Source organism: Sparus aurata, chromosome 17, assembly GCF_900880675.1.
Source record: "Sparus aurata chromosome 17, fSpaAur1.1, whole genome shotgun sequence".
NCBI classification, from domain to species: domain Eukaryota; kingdom Metazoa; phylum Chordata; class Actinopteri; order Spariformes; family Sparidae; genus Sparus; species Sparus aurata.
Window position 1 is genome coordinate 27,612,016 of NC_044203.1, and position 16,863 is coordinate 27,628,878.

At 40.5% G+C, this 16,863-nt stretch overlaps 3 protein-coding genes across 3 annotated transcripts; 1 reads left to right on the forward strand and 2 right to left on the reverse strand.

Annotated features, from left to right (window-relative positions):
- Positions 1 to 353: 353 nt before the first annotated feature.
- Positions 354 to 3,413, reverse strand: snip1 (Smad nuclear interacting protein). The gene is made up of 4 exons (XM_030393849.1): positions 3,081 to 3,413; positions 2,728 to 2,851; positions 1,386 to 1,927; positions 354 to 1,294 (listed from the first exon to the last, which is right to left on the reverse strand). The coding sequence occupies exons 1-4, from the start codon at positions 3,239 to 3,241 to the stop codon at positions 1,030 to 1,032; spliced, it is 1,092 nt and encodes a 363-aa protein (XP_030249709.1). The 5' UTR covers positions 3,242 to 3,413; the 3' UTR covers positions 354 to 1,029.
- Positions 3,414 to 3,786: 373 nt separating this feature from the next.
- dnali1 (dynein, axonemal, light intermediate chain 1) lies at positions 3,787 to 6,683 on the forward strand. Its single transcript, XM_030393850.1, has 6 exons — positions 3,787 to 4,003; positions 5,057 to 5,193; positions 5,264 to 5,433; positions 5,573 to 5,751; positions 5,989 to 6,153; positions 6,259 to 6,683. Exons 1-6 carry the CDS (start codon positions 3,923 to 3,925, stop codon positions 6,292 to 6,294), a joined length of 768 nt encoding a protein of 255 aa, XP_030249710.1. The 5' UTR covers positions 3,787 to 3,922; the 3' UTR covers positions 6,295 to 6,683.
- gnl2 (G protein nucleolar 2) lies at positions 6,365 to 16,770 on the reverse strand. The gene is made up of 16 exons (XM_030393848.1): positions 16,533 to 16,770; positions 15,641 to 15,725; positions 15,447 to 15,541; positions 14,456 to 14,595; positions 13,466 to 13,650; positions 13,259 to 13,325; positions 12,993 to 13,151; positions 12,786 to 12,899; positions 11,336 to 11,464; positions 9,766 to 9,870; positions 9,154 to 9,312; positions 8,290 to 8,397; positions 7,721 to 8,196; positions 7,262 to 7,347; positions 7,034 to 7,110; positions 6,365 to 6,852 (listed from the first exon to the last, which is right to left on the reverse strand). The coding sequence occupies exons 1-16, from the start codon at positions 16,594 to 16,596 to the stop codon at positions 6,709 to 6,711; spliced, it is 2,193 nt and encodes a 730-aa protein (XP_030249708.1). The 5' UTR covers positions 16,597 to 16,770; the 3' UTR covers positions 6,365 to 6,708.
- Positions 16,771 to 16,863: the final 93 nt, after the last annotated feature.

Genomic DNA, 16,863 nt, shown 5'->3' on the forward strand with positions numbered 1-16,863 from the left:
TCATAATTTGGACCACAGGAATATTTTGTGTCAGAGCTCTACAATGCAAGTTCTCTTGCACTGTACTTTCTTTGGGAACTCAAATGGGCTCCCACAGCAAACTGAACTGCAGTGGCTGTTTGTGTCCCACCTTGTAAAGCCAACTAAGATATCCTTTGTAATTCTGTCTTCTTGCAGAGATTCAATGAATAATTCATGCAAAGAAAAAAAGGCTATTATGCATAAATAATGACTTTCAATTCACAAATGCTTCTTTAATTTGCAGTAGAACAATAGAAAAGAATGACACACTGAAACATGTACACAGCTCTGATGAGGAGACAACATTAAAAAAAAAAAACTCCTGAGACATGTCCAAATCTTCACTGTCTTTATTTACAGTACATAAATGGAAATTCACTATGAATGCTGCGGGCTTCGAAACAGATAAAAATAAGAGGGGGGAAGTCTCTAAATACACACAGCGTTGGTGCAAAGGAAACGCACGACGGCACCAACTTTTTTTCCCTGAACTACAAAGCAAACAAAGGCAATATCGTTACAAGTTGTACGTCTTGTATGTAATGTTTAACTCAATAAACATGGATCAAGAGATCACATTCCACGTATCATGTACAGTGACACACATATAGCCTGAACATCGACAAGAGATCAGCCTTCAGCTAAACTTTGTACTGAGTGCTGTGATCTAAAAAAAATATATAGAATTAACTATTGTACTTACGCGAGGTATCCGTCTGGCACCACGCACGTTTTATTGTGAAAAACCGTCAGATGTGAGATCAGTCATGCATCACACAGACATTACACAAACAACCTGAGAATAAGAGGTCTTCTTTGAGACAGTTGTGGCAGGTTTAAGCAATAGTCCGGTAATTACAGAATATACAAACCAGACGTGTTCCATTATTTTAGTGAAATCCCACACTGACCTGTTCTGTAAATTGTTCCACTCCCTGCAGAGACACTGATGACAACGATGTAATCTAACCTGAATGAAAATGGGCAATACGGTTTATGGGCCTCATTTTACTCATCGAGACCCTCGTCTTCCTCGTCTTCCCCTTCTTCGGGCTTGGCGTCCACCTCGGTTGTGTCTGAGAACTCGTGCAGGAGGACGTACTCGCGGCTGCTGAAGCCAAACTTGATCACGTCTTTCTCTTTGAGCTCGTAATAGCGCTGGGCGTCTATGCGCTTGTTGTTCAGGTAGGTGCCGTTGCCGGAACCCAGGTCGATGATGTACGGTCTCACCCTGCGGCCAGGGGTGCCGTCGGCACGCGTAAACTCCACCAGTCTACACAGATACAGACAGAAAGGTAGACGTGTATGAATCATCCAAATGTGATGCAAAGTGAAACACTGAAGCTGGTGGTCGCCATTCTTACCTGTACTGGAAAACTGCATGTTGCTTGGAGCAGGATGGGTGGTCGATGGGGATATCAGCGATTTTTCTCTGCCGCCCCAACAAATAGGCACTCTGTCTGTGAATGTACATGACTGGAAGGGGTTCATCATTCTTGAAAGGGTACAGTCGCCATCTGCGCTTGGGAATGCGTGCCTCGGGCGGCTCGTTGTACTTGATCACCACCCCCCGGAATGTGTTTGTGTCTTCCGTCAGAGCCCCCGACAGTCCGAAGTTGGGCTTCTCCTTGTCGACAGGAGGGGACGCGTCTTCGTTGGGCCCGCCGTCAGACCGTCCGAAATCCTGGTCTTGGGCTTCTTCGCGCCGCTGACGATTTTCCCGGCGCCGTTCATCGTGCTGCTGTCTCTCAGCTTGTTGGGAGGTGAGGGCGTCTCGCTCTCGGTGTCTTTCTCCGCCACGGTCCCTCTCCCGAGGTCTGTCTGATTCCCACCTGCTCCGCCTCTCCTCTGGCTGGTCGTTTCGTCTCCTCCGCTCGTCACCACTACCCCGATGCTCCTCTCGCTCCTGGGAGAAAATTGGTAGGAAGATAGTTTAAGAAAGAAGAGTTCAAGGAACAATTTTGTACAGCACAGCAAAAACAAATCTTACTGAGTGTATTTGTCTTAATTCTTGTTAAAAATATCTCACTTTGCTTAATAGAAGCAACAACCATCTCAAAAGTATAATTTCAGATAGAGAAATGGAAATTTTATACAATTTTCACTCAGATTTTTTTTTTATGCATTACTTATTACAAGGAAGTATTACTTTCATTTATTGTTTTTACCTCACCCATGGAAGTTGTGTTTTCATCTGTGTCAAGGCTGGCTGTTTTTTTTTTGACAGGTTGGTTTGTTAGCAGGATTAAATAAAAACTGCTTAACAGATTGGACTGATTGGAGAATGGGTATTGACTCAGAATAGACCCCATTAACTTTTGGTGCACCCGAGATTTCTTTTCTCACTTTGTGTTACATTGCAGAAGGACAATTTTTTTCTTCAATTTACTTTTTTTTGTTAATTTTTCAGGGAATGGTGCATGGATCTTAATTAAAAGAATCAGGTGTATTTAGATGGCTGGTAATCTATGAGGTTTTTTTTTGTTTTTAGCCTCAGTGCAGTACTGCAATGTTTCAATTCTGGTTCACCCATGTAAGCACTGTGTAACTTTGTTTTAAGAAGTGCTGTATGAATAAAGTTTATCATAATTATTTGGAAATGTCAGACAACAACATGCCACTGAAACAGTAATCAGGCCTTTAACCGCTTTTTGATCTGTGCTCTGCGTTTTAAGGCATCTTGTTAATCATGTAAAGTCTAATCACCCGCTTTATTCTGACATCAGCTCCACGATGGGGACTTCTCCTGTTCCTAGGCGATCTGCTGCTTCGCCTGGCGGGAGAGGTCTCCCTTCTACCTGGTGAGCGGTCTCTCGTCCGGGCCGGTGATCTACACGAATAAAGAGAAGGAAAAAAAAGACTATAAAAACACATTTACTAGCGGACAACTTAATTATTTGTTGTCAAAATATTATGGTCCGTAGCTAGGCTTGTTTAGAGCTAGCATATTAAACAACATCTTTAGCTAATAATGACTAGCTAACCAAAGGCTATGTTGCCTCTGTTGTGGTGAAAAACTACAAACAGGTGACAAAAACGAAGTGATAGATCACAAATACCTGCTCGTTCTCCTCCTCTGTGGACTTGAGGTGCCGCTGGATCTGGACCTCGAGCGGCGTGATGTCTGTGGCCTAACAGGGCTCAGTTTCTCCTGCTTAATCTTCACTTTGGACTCCCGCTCCGGAGATTCTCTCCTCCTGTGTCGCTTTTCTTTGGTCATTCTGAAACAATATCAACGATTTCAACCGCCGTGTGACCAAACATGCATCGTCTTCCGGACAAAACTAGATAAAACAACAAAAAACAAAGGCAAACTCAAAAATTTTAGCAACCACAAACTTCGACTGTTATGCTAGAATTGCGCACATCCGTTTCCGGTCGTGCGCCATGAATTTATCCCCGTACTCTCCCTGAATACTTTTCAGTTTGGTTCCGGCGTCAATCAACTCGATTCTATTCAAACACACGGGCAACAGGCGTTTATGTTGCGAAAGCAAGTGTGAACTAAAACAATCGTGACTGCGTTTCTTATTTACTGTGCCTTGGATAAAGTTTGGAACCATAATCTTTATTTTTCGTCGGAACAAATATTTCCCTTAAATCACCAAAATCATATCGAAAGGCGCAAAGATTAAAATCTTATTGAATCAAAAAATGAGCAGTGCCTCGTCAATTTACTTTTGTTAAGTTGACAATATATATACAATATATTCATGAAGACCGCAACGGCACATTTGTGAACCGACCCGAGGAGAAAATTAAGAGTGAACACCAGGTCGCTGTTGCCATGACGACACAAACAAGTGCGATCCGAAGTTTTTGCTAGTGGCTGATTTCTCTGAAACTGAAGCCCGAACCGAAAGCTTTATCGTTGTTTTTTTTGTAGGGAAAATAACACAAAATGATTCCACCGGCCGAATCTCTCCTGAAATACGACAACCCAGTGTCGATCACTAAGAGCACAGACGGAAAATCACGAAAGGTGAGCGGTCCATCAGAGCTGGATCAACGTTACCTGGCTAAAGTAACGTCGGGTGGAGGACTGAAGTGACAACAGGCGGGGAGGAGAGATACAGGAAGTCAACACAAAAGACGAATAATAAGCACACTCTATATGATTTGCTCAAGTTTATTTTAGAAAAGCTACTTATTTTCAGATGGCTGCTGTGTGTTTTCCAAAAAAGTATTCCGATTTTTAAGGCTCCAAATAGTTTCCTGGAGCCTACATTTTATGCAGTACAGCTCACACTGGTCATCACATGTCATCCTTTACTTTTGCTGATGAAATCCTTGACACATACAGTGTGCTCTTACTTGATATGAAGCTGATTGTGAGCTCTGGACTGCCTGGCTGCCACATAAAAATTGGTGGAAAAAGTGCCATGTTAACTTTGAGTTATTGATATTTGGTGACTGAAAAACACTTAAAAGGTTATATCTGGTGTTTACAGTACCTCAACCATTTTCATATTTGCCTATTTTACTTAAAGTAACAATTGAATGTGAACTCTAAAGATACTTAGACAAAGCTAATATAGGCTGTTACAACAGAAAATAAAATCTTAAAGGATATCGCCACCAATTTGATACATTACCGTATGTTTACAGGTCTAACAGTGCCATCATGCAGTAGTGAAATGTAGTAGAAAGCCTTTTCTAGGTGCAGAGGAACCTACAGTGATGTTAATCAGTGGGTATATTGCATCACTGGAGGCAGTTTATCAAATTACATGCGGCTTCCTCTGGGGCCACAAAACCTTATTCGCTGTATGTTAGATCCCTCCAAGACCTGCGAACACGCTTTAATGTGTAAAATTGGTGACGTTACTCTTTAAACTGTAACACTCTGTACTCTGTGAGACTGGTCATCTATTTTTATCGCCGTCTTTTCTTGTAGAAATAGCACAGTTTATGTTTAACAAGTCTGCCAACGCAGGGCCAAGTTTACACAGCAGTTCCATGAGGTTGAGCAAATGGGGGAAATAGCTGTTAATTAGGGTCATAACATCAAGTACATAAATGCTTTTCTCCACAGGGGCGCCCTCTGAGAGTGAACCCTCAGCAGCCGACTGACTCTAGCCCCATCCCACCACCTCCTAAATCAAAATCCCCCTCTGCCGAGGCCAGCAAGCAGGAGAACGAGGACATCCTGAATGCCATCCTTCCGCCCAGGTATGCGTCTTCCCATCTATGAAACACTGTTAAACCATACTCTCATTTAACTCAACGTCTGCCGTTAAAGGACATGGACAGAGGACGACCAGCTGTGGGTGCAACAAGTGTCCAGTGCACCTTGCACCAGAGCAGATGTTATTCACCTAGAGGAGCTGCTGGACACGAAGCTACAGCAAAGGCAGGCCAGGGTCACAGGAATCTGCCCCGTCCGCAGGGAGCTCTACTCCCAGTGCTTTGGTAAGGAGGAGGCTGGTGCTCACTGAGGACTATTAAGCTAGTTTTGTGATAAATACAGTAATATTTTTTATCCTATATTCCATTAAAGCCACATTTTGTAATTCACATCAACATCCCCCTAATTCTCCATTTCTTTAAGATGAGCTGATCCGACAGGTGACCATCAACTGTGCAGAGAGGGGTCTGCTGCTGTTGCGGGTCAGAGATGAGATTCAAATGACTATTGCCGCCTACCAGACACTGTATGAAAGCAGCGTGGCTTTCGGCATGAGGAAGGCACTGCAGGCCGAGCAGGGCAAGGCTGACATGGAGAAACATGTAAGGATTTTTTTTATTTTTGTGACACATGCACCCAAAAATCAGAATGGAGAGATTTCATTTGTCCCCCATCTAAAAGCTATCGATTGTACAGTTGCAGACTGTTTTTCAGTTCGGCATCCAGCAGAGAGCACCATTTCTCTTCAAGAGTTACTGTAAAATAAGGACCTGTAGCGCTCTTCATAACTGATTCTGCATCTAAGACAAACGTACAATTGTGTGTTCTTACTTATGTAGATTTCTGATCTGGAGGATGAAATACAAGAGCTAAAGAAGGAACTGAACGAACAGAGAGCGAGATGTGATGCTACTGAAAAGAGAGAAAAGGAAAAGCGACAGGTGGAGGAAAAGAAGCATGCCGAAGAGATTCAGTTCCTGAAGAGAACCAACCAGCAGCTCAAGGTGTCGTTTGTAACCACAGACCGAAGACAAATATCTTCGTTAGATTCAGCACCAATTGCAGCTGTGGTGCCCGTCTTAACATTTTATTTTGTCTTCCTTTTTCAGACCCAGCTCGAAGGGATCATTATGCCAAAGAAGTAACTACTGCAGAAAACTACTAAATTTGTCTTTTGTTTCCAAATGATATAAAGTAATGTAAACTGCATGAGAGTGTAATTAGCAAATATTTTATTGTTTTCCTAACAGCATGACATGACAAGTACAGTTCAGACAATTACTGTACATTTCTCTTGAACATCAAGAGCTCATTACACCTGTAAATGATGAATGAAATGTCATTCAGTTCTGGGTTGAAGGGAAAAGACGGTTCAAAAGGCAAGATGCAAACAGTCAAAGTAAAGTTAAGGCATCAGGTGGCCATTCCATAAAGACCCTTTAACCATTATTTAGATTCCATCTTTAATCAACTCCACATTTTCTGAAAAAAAATGTGGCCTTTCCGGCAAATTTAAATAAAGTTTTATTACATATGTCGTTTTGTTTTATGACTCCAGTCTAGTGCTTTGATCGTTTGGCCTTTTTGCCTTCTGTGGCGGGTGCTGGGGCCTTTCTGTTCTTGTTCTTGTTTTTCACATTGTGTGTTTCGTAATAGCGTGCACCGACTTTCTTCACCCTGTGAGCACGGTCCATCGCTCTTCTCTGTAGAGACAGATAGAGAGGAACAGAGAAAAAAAAATGATGAAATCTTCTGACAAAAAAAGACTACAGCTTTTTTTTTTTTTTTAACTCCATTCCTGTTAAATCAGTACGAATAGACATTAATCTGACTTGTCTACCAAGAGATATCTGTTTGATGTCAGAGAGAACAAACACTGCATACCTGTTTAGACGTCAGCCGGCGCGGCTGTGCTGACTCCTCGTCTTCAGCTTTCCTCTTCTTGCTCCTCTGGTTTGCAGCTTAATTCAAACAAAGATGAACAAATCTGATGTCAGCTCCTGGCTGGATCTCAAGGTCAACGTGACCTACCCAATTTGTATGGCTACAGGTGAAACACGTTTGACATTCAGCACCATAAAAAGTCATGAGGATATCATGCTGATGAACTACCTTTTTCCTGTGCTTGCTTTGCTGCTGCTGCTTCTTGTTTAGTCTTGATGTCCGTGAACGCTTTGTCCGAAAGAGCCTTAGGTATCCTGTCCAAAGAAGAATGAATGAACATTATTAACCAACAGAGCAAAAAGTTCCCTTCTGTTTGGATCTTCTGCAGCGAACAAGTTGTTAAATGAAGCTTAAAGTAACTCTAATATGGGTTCAAATTGGGCAAGAGGAGATACAGATTAAATATCACAATGACATGCAAAAGTTATGGAAGCGGGCTTCTGATCAGACGGTCAAACTGATGACTGCTAGTCTCAGGGGCTTAGAGGCTGGTTAGCATGGACCACCTAAAATGCATGGCATCTCTCTGCCTGACAACTTCATGTTACTTTAATGGATAAAAGAAATGAGGGCAATACACAAAACAAAGAAAATATGTGAGTGAGGTTTGGGTGAGAGAAGACGGACCGGATTGCAGAGAAGCGTTTGGATTTGGCCCGGTCCAGGAACTGCTTGTACTTGGAGATCTTCTCATCCAGCGCACGAATCACCTCGCGTGAACTCTTGCTGCCTTTCTCCTTGCCAGTCTGAGCTTCTGCGGGCTCGGATTCCACAGCCTCCGCATCGGCTGGTTCAACTTTGGTCTCGTCCTCCTCTTCACCCTCCTCTTCCTCACTGTCTTCTTCGTTATCAGAGCCAGAGAAGTCAGACATATCCAGGTCAGGCATCTCCACAGGCACCAAGTCTTCCTCGTTGAACTCCGGTGCCACATAAATCTTGCCAAAGTTCTGTCGCACATTAGCCAGAATCTTCTGGACCTGCTCTTTCTGCCTCTGCTGCTGCTGCTGCTCCCCATGTTCCTCTGAGACTGCATCCGGATTCTCTGGCTGTTCCTCTTTTGCAACTACCTCTGAGGGTCCTTCAACTGCCAATGTCTTCTTGTCCTAGAAAAGTTACAGAAACAAAACACAGAAGTTGCTGTAGAAAAGAAGTAATTTACTGACAAAACACAGGTGGAAAATCCAGTAAAGTCTCACCTCACGATCCCCCTCAGGTCCAGGGGGTTTCACAAAGAAGGGAATACGTCCTCTCTGCCAGTCATTCAACACCATTTTGGAGACAGTGGAGAGATCTGGCTCACCGCCCTGCACAATACCAAGAATATAATGCTCAAATCATATTCAAAACTACTACCTGACATACGCTTATACACGCTATTTAACTGAAACCAATTGTGAGTGCAGCACATAAAATTTGTAAATAAAAAACAGACTAGGTGTATTAAATATGGATTCGCTCTTTGACTATGTCAGAACAAAAAGACCGCTGCATACCACCCTCTTCAGGTGCGGTCAGAGACATTGCATCAGCTTTTCCTGGGTGGAAGCTGATAAAGATCTCTGTACCAAAATGTTGTACATTAAATATCTGACTGCAACTGCAGAGGACAGACTGGGGGAGTCTTTAGTTGTGATTTTGCTGGCCCGTGGTCTTCTTAGCGAGTCCATTTCAAGTTGTGTAAATGAGAGTAGTGGTCGTGTAATTTTACTCGGCTGTGCTTCATTGTTTTTTGTCATGTAATCAACCTGCCAGTTGAAAATTAGCCTGTATGGCTAAATCTGGCACATTTGCATGATAGAGTTTGCTGCTAATGTTAACTTATGTGCATGGTCCCTTTTTTAAATGAATAAACAAACAAACCTACAAATGTTTTGCTATTCTGGACTATATAAAATGGACAATTAACAGGCTGTGGTCTGTGTATAAAGCATGTACAGAAAACCCAACAAACGCTTTAACTGAAATGATAAACTCTGATAATTATGTGTTTGTTGACCATATTCTCAGCGTGTTATGAAATACATAACTGGTATAAAAACAAGCCGAAAAGGAAAGAGGACCTTCAGAAGTTTCCCAGTGCGCATCGCCAGCTTCTCAAGAAAGTCTTCAGCAGAGTTCCAAGTGGGAATGCGGTAGGTCTTCTGAATGTATTCAGGCTTGGCCCGCTCCAGCACGGCCCCAATGTGCTCCTCTGGGTTCTTGATCTTCTCCACTTGAACCTTTGTGAGGAAGGGCAAGAAAAAGGCGTGCAATTTAAAATACGAACCTGGAACCGTTCAGTTACGGGGACTTGCATGGGCCTAAATGTTAAGCCTCCGATCTGGGAAAGTGATCTGAAGGATCAGAATTAGAGCTGATCAAGGCATTTTTAAACACTCCGCCATTATTAACAGGAATCCACATCCAATTCTTTGTTTGTCGAACTGCAGGTAATTGAGCTGTCAAAAATGCCACATTAACAGTTGGTGGATTATCTTGAGTAACTGGGAGATTGTTTCTGGAAAGACACATTATTGCTTCAGATGCTCCTGTTTTTCATTGCTTTGAGGAGTACAAATGTATTTTCATTCACCTCGTGAATTGTGAGTTATATTTGGGATGGTACGAGAAGTATGAGGACAGATATCGCACATCCTTTGTACACAAAAGAAAAAAATCTAAGAGCTTCTTACCACTCCTTTCAAGACAATATCAGATTCACTGTCTTCTGAGGGGTAGACGACACCAGGACAGTCGATGAGGAAGATGCGCCTCATCAGAGTGATGTACTGCCATACCTGAAAAAGTAAGGAGATTGTAACAATCTGTTTGGTCCAATGATCTAAATTCGACAAATGTTAAATCTTGTATTTAACCATGCCATGATGAATCGAGCCAAGAACTGTGACGACAGTTCACTTTATTTTCTCATTACAACTTTTTTCTGCTTGATAAAAAACAAAATTCCACTCGTTCTCATTTTCCGTGAATAATCTACAAGAGATGCTTATTACATAATGTAGTCTTGTTTTAGTTTGTTATTGTCTTACAAGTGCATTTTATATGCAACTATTTGCTTATTTCAGCTTTTTTATTCATCCTTAGTCCTTTCAATTAAATTATAAAGTATTTGTGACATCTGAGTTTATGCCCCTGTAAATAACTTATAAATTAAAATAAATTATCTTGTGGCTGAATGGTGCTAAATAAAAAGGCTGGTGTAATCGGACTGAGGGATAAAGCAGGCCCTGCTTTGTTGTTTGATAAAATGCTCTTCCCTACAAATCAACCCCATTATTTCCGTGTGTGTGTGTGTGTGTGTGTGTGTGTGTGTGTGTGTGTGTGTGTGTGTGTGTGTGTGTGTATATATATATATATATATATATATATATATATATATATATATATATATATATATATACACACACACATATATACATATATACATACATATGTATATATGTGTATATATATATATATATATAGAGAGAGATAGATATTTTCAAACAACTTCTGCCTGCCATGATTGGTACAGACAGAGGCGCTGTAATGTAAATTTTCACACCAACATAACTGCACATCCATTCTAACTAAAGGAGGAGCGAGGTTCACAGCAGTGCTGCGGATCATGAGCTTATCTGGCAATCATCAAAGAGTGTTGAGTCTGTAGTGGGAATCAAAGACAAGGTGAGAAATAAAGGAGTGCTGGATACAGGCCCATCTGATTCATTTGATAGGTGTGCATAAAAATAAAAAAACCTTCCCTCTATTGCCATCTAAGTTCACAGCTTTGGCAAGCACGGAAAAGGGAAAGATATTTTCCCTTTCTTTCCCCTTGACCCTGCTGTGGACATTGGGGTTTCCAAACACTTATTCTTTTCCAAACAGGATAAACAGCCGCACAGAGAGGAAATTAAAGATAAAATTGGTTGTTGTTCTTTCTCTTGACCCAGTCTCCACTTAGATTTTCATTCATATCGTTAAGAACACAGAGCCGACTACTTCTGTTGTTGCAGCTATCAGCAATTACCAACTTAAGAAGAGGACTAGGCCTGTTTTCACCTCAGCTCACCTCCTCGCTCCACCAAAGCGTAGTGTTTGTCTATTAGTAGCCACATCTTTTCTTTACACATTTAATATTATAGTCTTTTACACTGTCTTTACTATAAATGTCTATCATCATGTATGTATATGAGTTCAGATGAATAAATTAAAGGTTTTATTTTATTTATTTGCATTGTTGTAAAGACACTTGAACCTTACCTTTGTTTCTCCAGCGAGGGGGGCCACATTGCAGACCTTCTTGGACCGCAGGGTGTTTATGACTGAGCTTTTTCCCACATTAGGGTAGCCAATAAAACCAACACTTATCTGTTTCTTGTCTGTGTGAAGCTGTGGGAAACAAAAAATAAAGTCAGACCATTATGTTTCCTAAACAACAGCCTCAGTCTGTCATCAGTTCATTGGAAGTAATTTTAGATGGGGCTCTTGTTGCCATTAGCAATAAGAAAAAGTCAACTTGTCATCAATCCAGAACAATAATGTAGTTGTTCAAAACTCATACCAAAGGATGTCTGAAAAAGGTTTTTTTTATGTAAACAAGACAATCAAGAAGATCTAGAACCTTTTAAAACAAGAGATATGTCTACCATTTATTTGTGTCCCAGGAGGTAAACTCTGAAGGCTGTTTTGGATCAGGATTTCCACCTAGTTATCTCCAGACTTTTGGACGAATGTAGTCCAACAGCGAAAACATTTACAAGGAAAATAACAGGGAAGCATTTCTGTGTCTTTCTCATAAAAGCCTCTTTAAATCATAATATTAAATCTAACAAGAACATTCCATTTTATTATCAAACCCTTTTGATTTCTTGATATATCAGATCGCTCAAGTCCCGTGCTTTCACAAACACGCACTATTCCACAGCCACTACGTAACATTGCATGTTACTGCAGGTCTGGGGTGGGTGATAAAGACAAATCCTTTTATCACGGTTAAGGTAACTTTATGTGGGCTGAGAGTTATTTGTAATAATATGGTAATCATTTTCTGAAATATGATTAAGGAACTCTTGTTAAAAGAGTTGTTTGACTAGTCGAGAGAATATCTGACAAATAATGTCTGACATGTATATATATTATTCATCCTTTGTTTTATTTAGTTATTCAAAGATCTATATGTATTTAGCAGAGTTGGAAAGGTATTCTGCTTTCTTTAAAACAAAGAAACAGGCAGTTTTGATATAAACATCACGTTTACTAACAAAATGTTTTTCTGATCTTAAAAATGTCCTGGTTTCTAAAACAAAGTTTATTGTGATATATCAAAATCTACATAATTAATGACAATGTATAAACTATTTCAATCCACAGACTCTATGGTTTGCTTTTGAACAGGGCAAAAATAATGAGGACTAAAGGGAACTGAACTGAACTGAAAGGAAACACCAAAACCCTAAACTATATCTGGTACTTTGGATTTTCATACATAAATCTATAAATCTTTTATATGAGTAAATAGTACACTCATAAATAAGAGCGTGTGCAATTCTAAAATCCAATTTATAAAGCAAAAAATAGCTCTGTTCCATATAAAAGACTGGATAATAAGCTAGAGGAAATAAAGGCAAACAGCTGTGGTATTGGTAATTGTTCAGTAAATGATTTAGGCTCAAGACAAATAAAACATATTGAATTTGAGGTAAGTTCTTACCTTGCCAAACTGCCTGAGCAGTTGGATGAGGGAGCCTTTACCAAACGAGTTGGTGAGGCTGGCATGGAAAGCCAGAGTGGGGTACTCTTGTGACAAAACAGCTACCCACCGTTTCTGGTTCAAAATTGTGTGGAGATAAAGAGTCAGTCACATTATTTAATACTAGGAGACGCTGAACTGAAGATGAACATGTTGTAAATGTCTTACCGTGACCCAGGCAGGGATGAGGTCACACTTATTAAGAACAAAGATCAGATGTTTCCAGGATTTCTCCTTTTTCAGATACGACTCTATGCTCTTGGAGCGCGTTCCCATGGGATCACGAGCATCCAGGACTTGGATGATGACATCAGATGAGTCAATCACCTATTACAACAAAACAGTCAGGAATGAAGAATGATCCTATAAAATTTAGTGGTAACAACTCTTCGTTAGCATAATGCACAAGACTTAGAGGAGGTTGAAAACGATACCTTGTAAAGTTCCCCCCAGATCCTCTTCGACTGACCCTTTTTGAAGATTTCCTCACGGACTTCCACCCTGTTGCAAAATGAGAATGAAATAAGAACCTTTAAACATTAAAATGTAGAAATATAGAAATTTAGCATTCTCCTGCCCAGTTCTAGTAGCCAGTACAGCCAGGAATGTAGATTGCTGATAGCATCTTCTGCAGGTCTTACCTGACCCCGGTGTCCTCAGTCATCAGGTCTCTGTCGTTGTCTGCATTGTAGCTCTCAGCCGAGGCTTCAGCCTGTTCTACGAGGTCTTTCATATCCCCCACCATGAGACTGGGCCTCTTCCGCTGAGCCTTGGGCCCAAACGTGGTCTCAAAACCCTCCGTGTCTAGAATATGCACCTTGGAGTTCTGCCAGTGTAGGAAACAGAAGGAAAAACATTAGACCTGCAGTTCTGACAAGTGATTTCTAGAGTTCTTTGAGTCAGGTTTTCACTGAACTTGTGTTTTCCTAAACAGTACACAGATCAGCCACAACAGTAAAACCAAATCCAGGTGATTGCAAAAACACTGACCATCTCTTTACAATGCAATCTTATGCTGGAAAAACTTAGGTCCTGGCATTCATGTAAATGCCACTTTTGAATATATTTTCTTCCTACCGTTTTCAATTGAGTCAACTGAGTTGAACAAAACGGATTAGCAGATTATCACATTCTGTTTTATTTATGTCCTACACAGCATCCCAACTATTTTAGATTTAAAAAAAAAAAAGCAACTGAAACAGACCCAGTAATATGTTGGAGGAGTATGAAAAGAGTTGGATGTTATTAGGAATCATATTGGCATTGGGTAGAAAAGCCTGGCAGATTACAACTCTCCAATGCCAAACACAGCGCAGGTACACCCAAGGTCACACTGGGGCTGATTGAGAATTGAATGAGGATTAAAGTAAGGCCTCATGTTCCATCTCAGCTCATAAAATCTCAAGAAACAAGATAGTGAGGATACCAGATGCATGATACCCATCTGCACGGGATGATATAAACCAGGAAAAACTTTCAATAGCTTTATAAGGCTAAAAGGTTAATATACTCAAAACATTTTTTATGTATGGTAATAAACAATACACATGCCCTCGAGCGAGCAGAGGGCCATCATATAGACAACACAGGACAAAGTACAGTAAAAAATGGTTAATACCCTTTATACTCACATGGGCTTTGACTCTATCATGCAAGAGGGACATGGGGAGTTTGCTTCGTTTCATCACCACACGATATGGATCCTTTTGTACTGCTCCCATCTCTTCTTGGAACTTCTGGAGGGACGACTGCTTGATCACACGGGTATTTGCTGAAAAGCAAAATATGTAGATGCAAAGTGTGACTGGTTTAGTGTAGAGTTCCCATTTTTGACACATGTGTAATAAGTCCTCGTTGTTGTTATTAATGCTAGATGCAGTTTTTTTTAAGTATATCTACTTGTTAGACTTTGGCTATGCGTTGTATTGTGTATGATTGTGCATGTGAAAATAAATGTTGATTTTACTTGAATTTGACTCTCCCATAAGGTTGTCACATTCTATTCAAGATTCAAACAGCCGTTCATATGTGGGCAAAGAATACATATTTGATTTTCAAGTTTAAAGGCTCCCTTTGTTAACATAAAACATGAAAACTATTGAGTTGCGTGGCTAGGCTTGAAACTAAACATTTGATAAGTGCGCACTTGACACCATACATGGGTAAATCATGGATGAAGTTAGAGGTGTTTGCTGACTTTGTCTAATGAATCTGCCCTAAATTATCATGAGCTTCTACTCAATTAGGGAGGACTGACAACAACTTTTAAGTTCGACTTCTAAGTTTTAATTTGCTTAACGTTTTAATGAAGGTGGCAGGAGTGTTAAAAACGCAAACAAAATTAAGTTAATCCACTTCTTCAGTGGCGTCTCACATATCATCAAACTTAAAGCCTTCATCTATCATTCACAAAGAAGAAGCAGCAGCAGCAAGTACTTCAAAAATGACCTGCAATGTTCCCAAAAGTGCCAGCCTCTTAAAGTCAATGTTCCTGTTTTTCTGAGCATTAAGGCACCTTCCGAGTAATGTAGTGTCCCTCTCGAAAAACAGACAATATACTGACAGCTATCACAGCAGACTATAACATAGACGACATATACAAAGCACAGGACGTGTACTCACCAAACCATTTGATGTTGGGTTCAACTCTGGCTACGGTCCCTGGAGCCACTGTGGACTGGTACTGTAAAGGTTTGACGACTTTTCCACGGTTATTACTGGGAACAGAAGATCAGTGTCACAATTTGTTATATTTCAGCGCCTCTTCGAAAAATCGGTGGTGCACAAGAATAATGTAAATGTTGATCATGAATTACCATCTCTGCTTCTGCCTGTACATATTCAGACGGTTGATAGTGGCTCGGTCCCTCATGTGGGAGCCACCAGCACCTTTCGGCCGATCTGTGAAATACATGTACAGTTACTTAACTGATTAACAACACACAGCTGTTATGAGATTATAACAGCTTTTCAAAAGTAGTTAATCTTTTGTATTCTTTAAATTTTTTCCTTTATTTTCACATCACAGCGACAGTCACACAATCATCTTTTGATATATACTTTTACAGAGTTTTTCTTTTACAATGAAGAAATAAAAATAAACATAGAATATGGGGTGTAGGGATGTAAATGATTATTCATTAAATCATTTTGTGTAGTATCAATCAAATTATTTGATGTTTACTTTCTCTGTTCTTTCAACTGTTACTGATTCAGCATAGATCATGTTATGTTTCCTTAAATTTATGTTCCTGAAGCTTCATAGAAAGGTAATCATTTCCTTTACAGAAATTTCATGAATGATATCAAACCAGTTCTCTATGAGGCAACTTTTAAAGCTGTTTTAATACACATTGCGTACCTAATTTAAGGTGGCAGCTGTTTCAAGACATTAGGAACATTTAGTGTAAACACTGCCAAAAGGCACAGGCTCTTCCCTTAAAAGTTAAATACTTAAGTGTCAAATGTAAAAGGCCTGATGCTAAAGGCAGTGTTAAAGCAGTTTCGCTGGCAAATTTCTATTAAATATATGTAACCCATGGTTTTATGTTTTATTTTGGCACACTACACTCTTAATGTTAATAACTGGTATAACTCAGCACAGTAAAATAGCCCTGACGTGTCTTTTCCACAGCTTTAAATCACCAAGCTAGCAACAATTAGCATTAGCTGTAAACAACCAGTATGGCTAATGGGGGGTTAGCTCACCAGGGTTGCTGCTGGACGCCGAGGGGTTTATCGACATTTTCCCCTTAAACCGTGGCTTCACCATTTTGACCGCTTAGTCGGCAAAGCCTTCCCCGGAGAAATAAAAATTCAAGACCACACGAAGTACTCTGAAAGCTGAAGTTAAGTTGCTGTTTTCCCCTTCAGCTCGATACTGTACACCGTGCACGTGTAGACACGGTGAAGCAGGAAGGACGTCATCGAAGGAGCGACAGCGGCGTGAGCCAATCAGAGAGCTCCCGTGGGTGCACTAGCACTGGGGTTGTAATAATTGCAGATGTATGACATATACTGTATATGGTAAGTTTATAAA

Coding starts and splice junctions, on each gene's coding strand:
- snip1 (XM_030393849.1), bottom strand. CDS start 3,241: ATGACCAAAGAAAAGCGACACAGGAGGAGAGAATCTCCGGAGCGGGAG. Junction 2,852..3,080: donor CAGAGGAGGAGAACGAGCAG/GTATTTGTGATC, acceptor TTATTCGTGTAG/ATCACCGGCCCGGACGAGAG. Junction 1,295..1,385: donor CATGCAGTTTTCCAGTACAG/GTAAGAATGGCG, acceptor GTATCTGTGTAG/ACTGGTGGAGTTTACGCGTG.
- dnali1 (XM_030393850.1), top strand. CDS start 3,923: ATGATTCCACCGGCCGAATCTCTCCTGAAATACGACAACCCAGTGTCG. Junction 5,752..5,988: donor AGGCTGACATGGAGAAACAT/GTAAGGATTTTT, acceptor TTACTTATGTAG/ATTTCTGATCTGGAGGATGA. Junction 6,154..6,258: donor GAACCAACCAGCAGCTCAAG/GTGTCGTTTGTA, acceptor TTCCTTTTTCAG/ACCCAGCTCGAAGGGATCAT.
- gnl2 (XM_030393848.1), bottom strand. CDS start 16,596: ATGGTGAAGCCACGGTTTAAGGGGAAAATGTCGATAAACCCCTCGGCG. Junction 7,348..7,720: donor AAACGCTTCTCTGCAATCCG/GTCCGTCTTCTC, acceptor TTCTTTGGACAG/GATACCTAAGGCTCTTTCGG. Junction 6,853..7,033: donor GCCGGCTGACGTCTAAACAG/GTATGCAGTGTT, acceptor CTGTCTCTACAG/AGAAGAGCGATGGACCGTGC.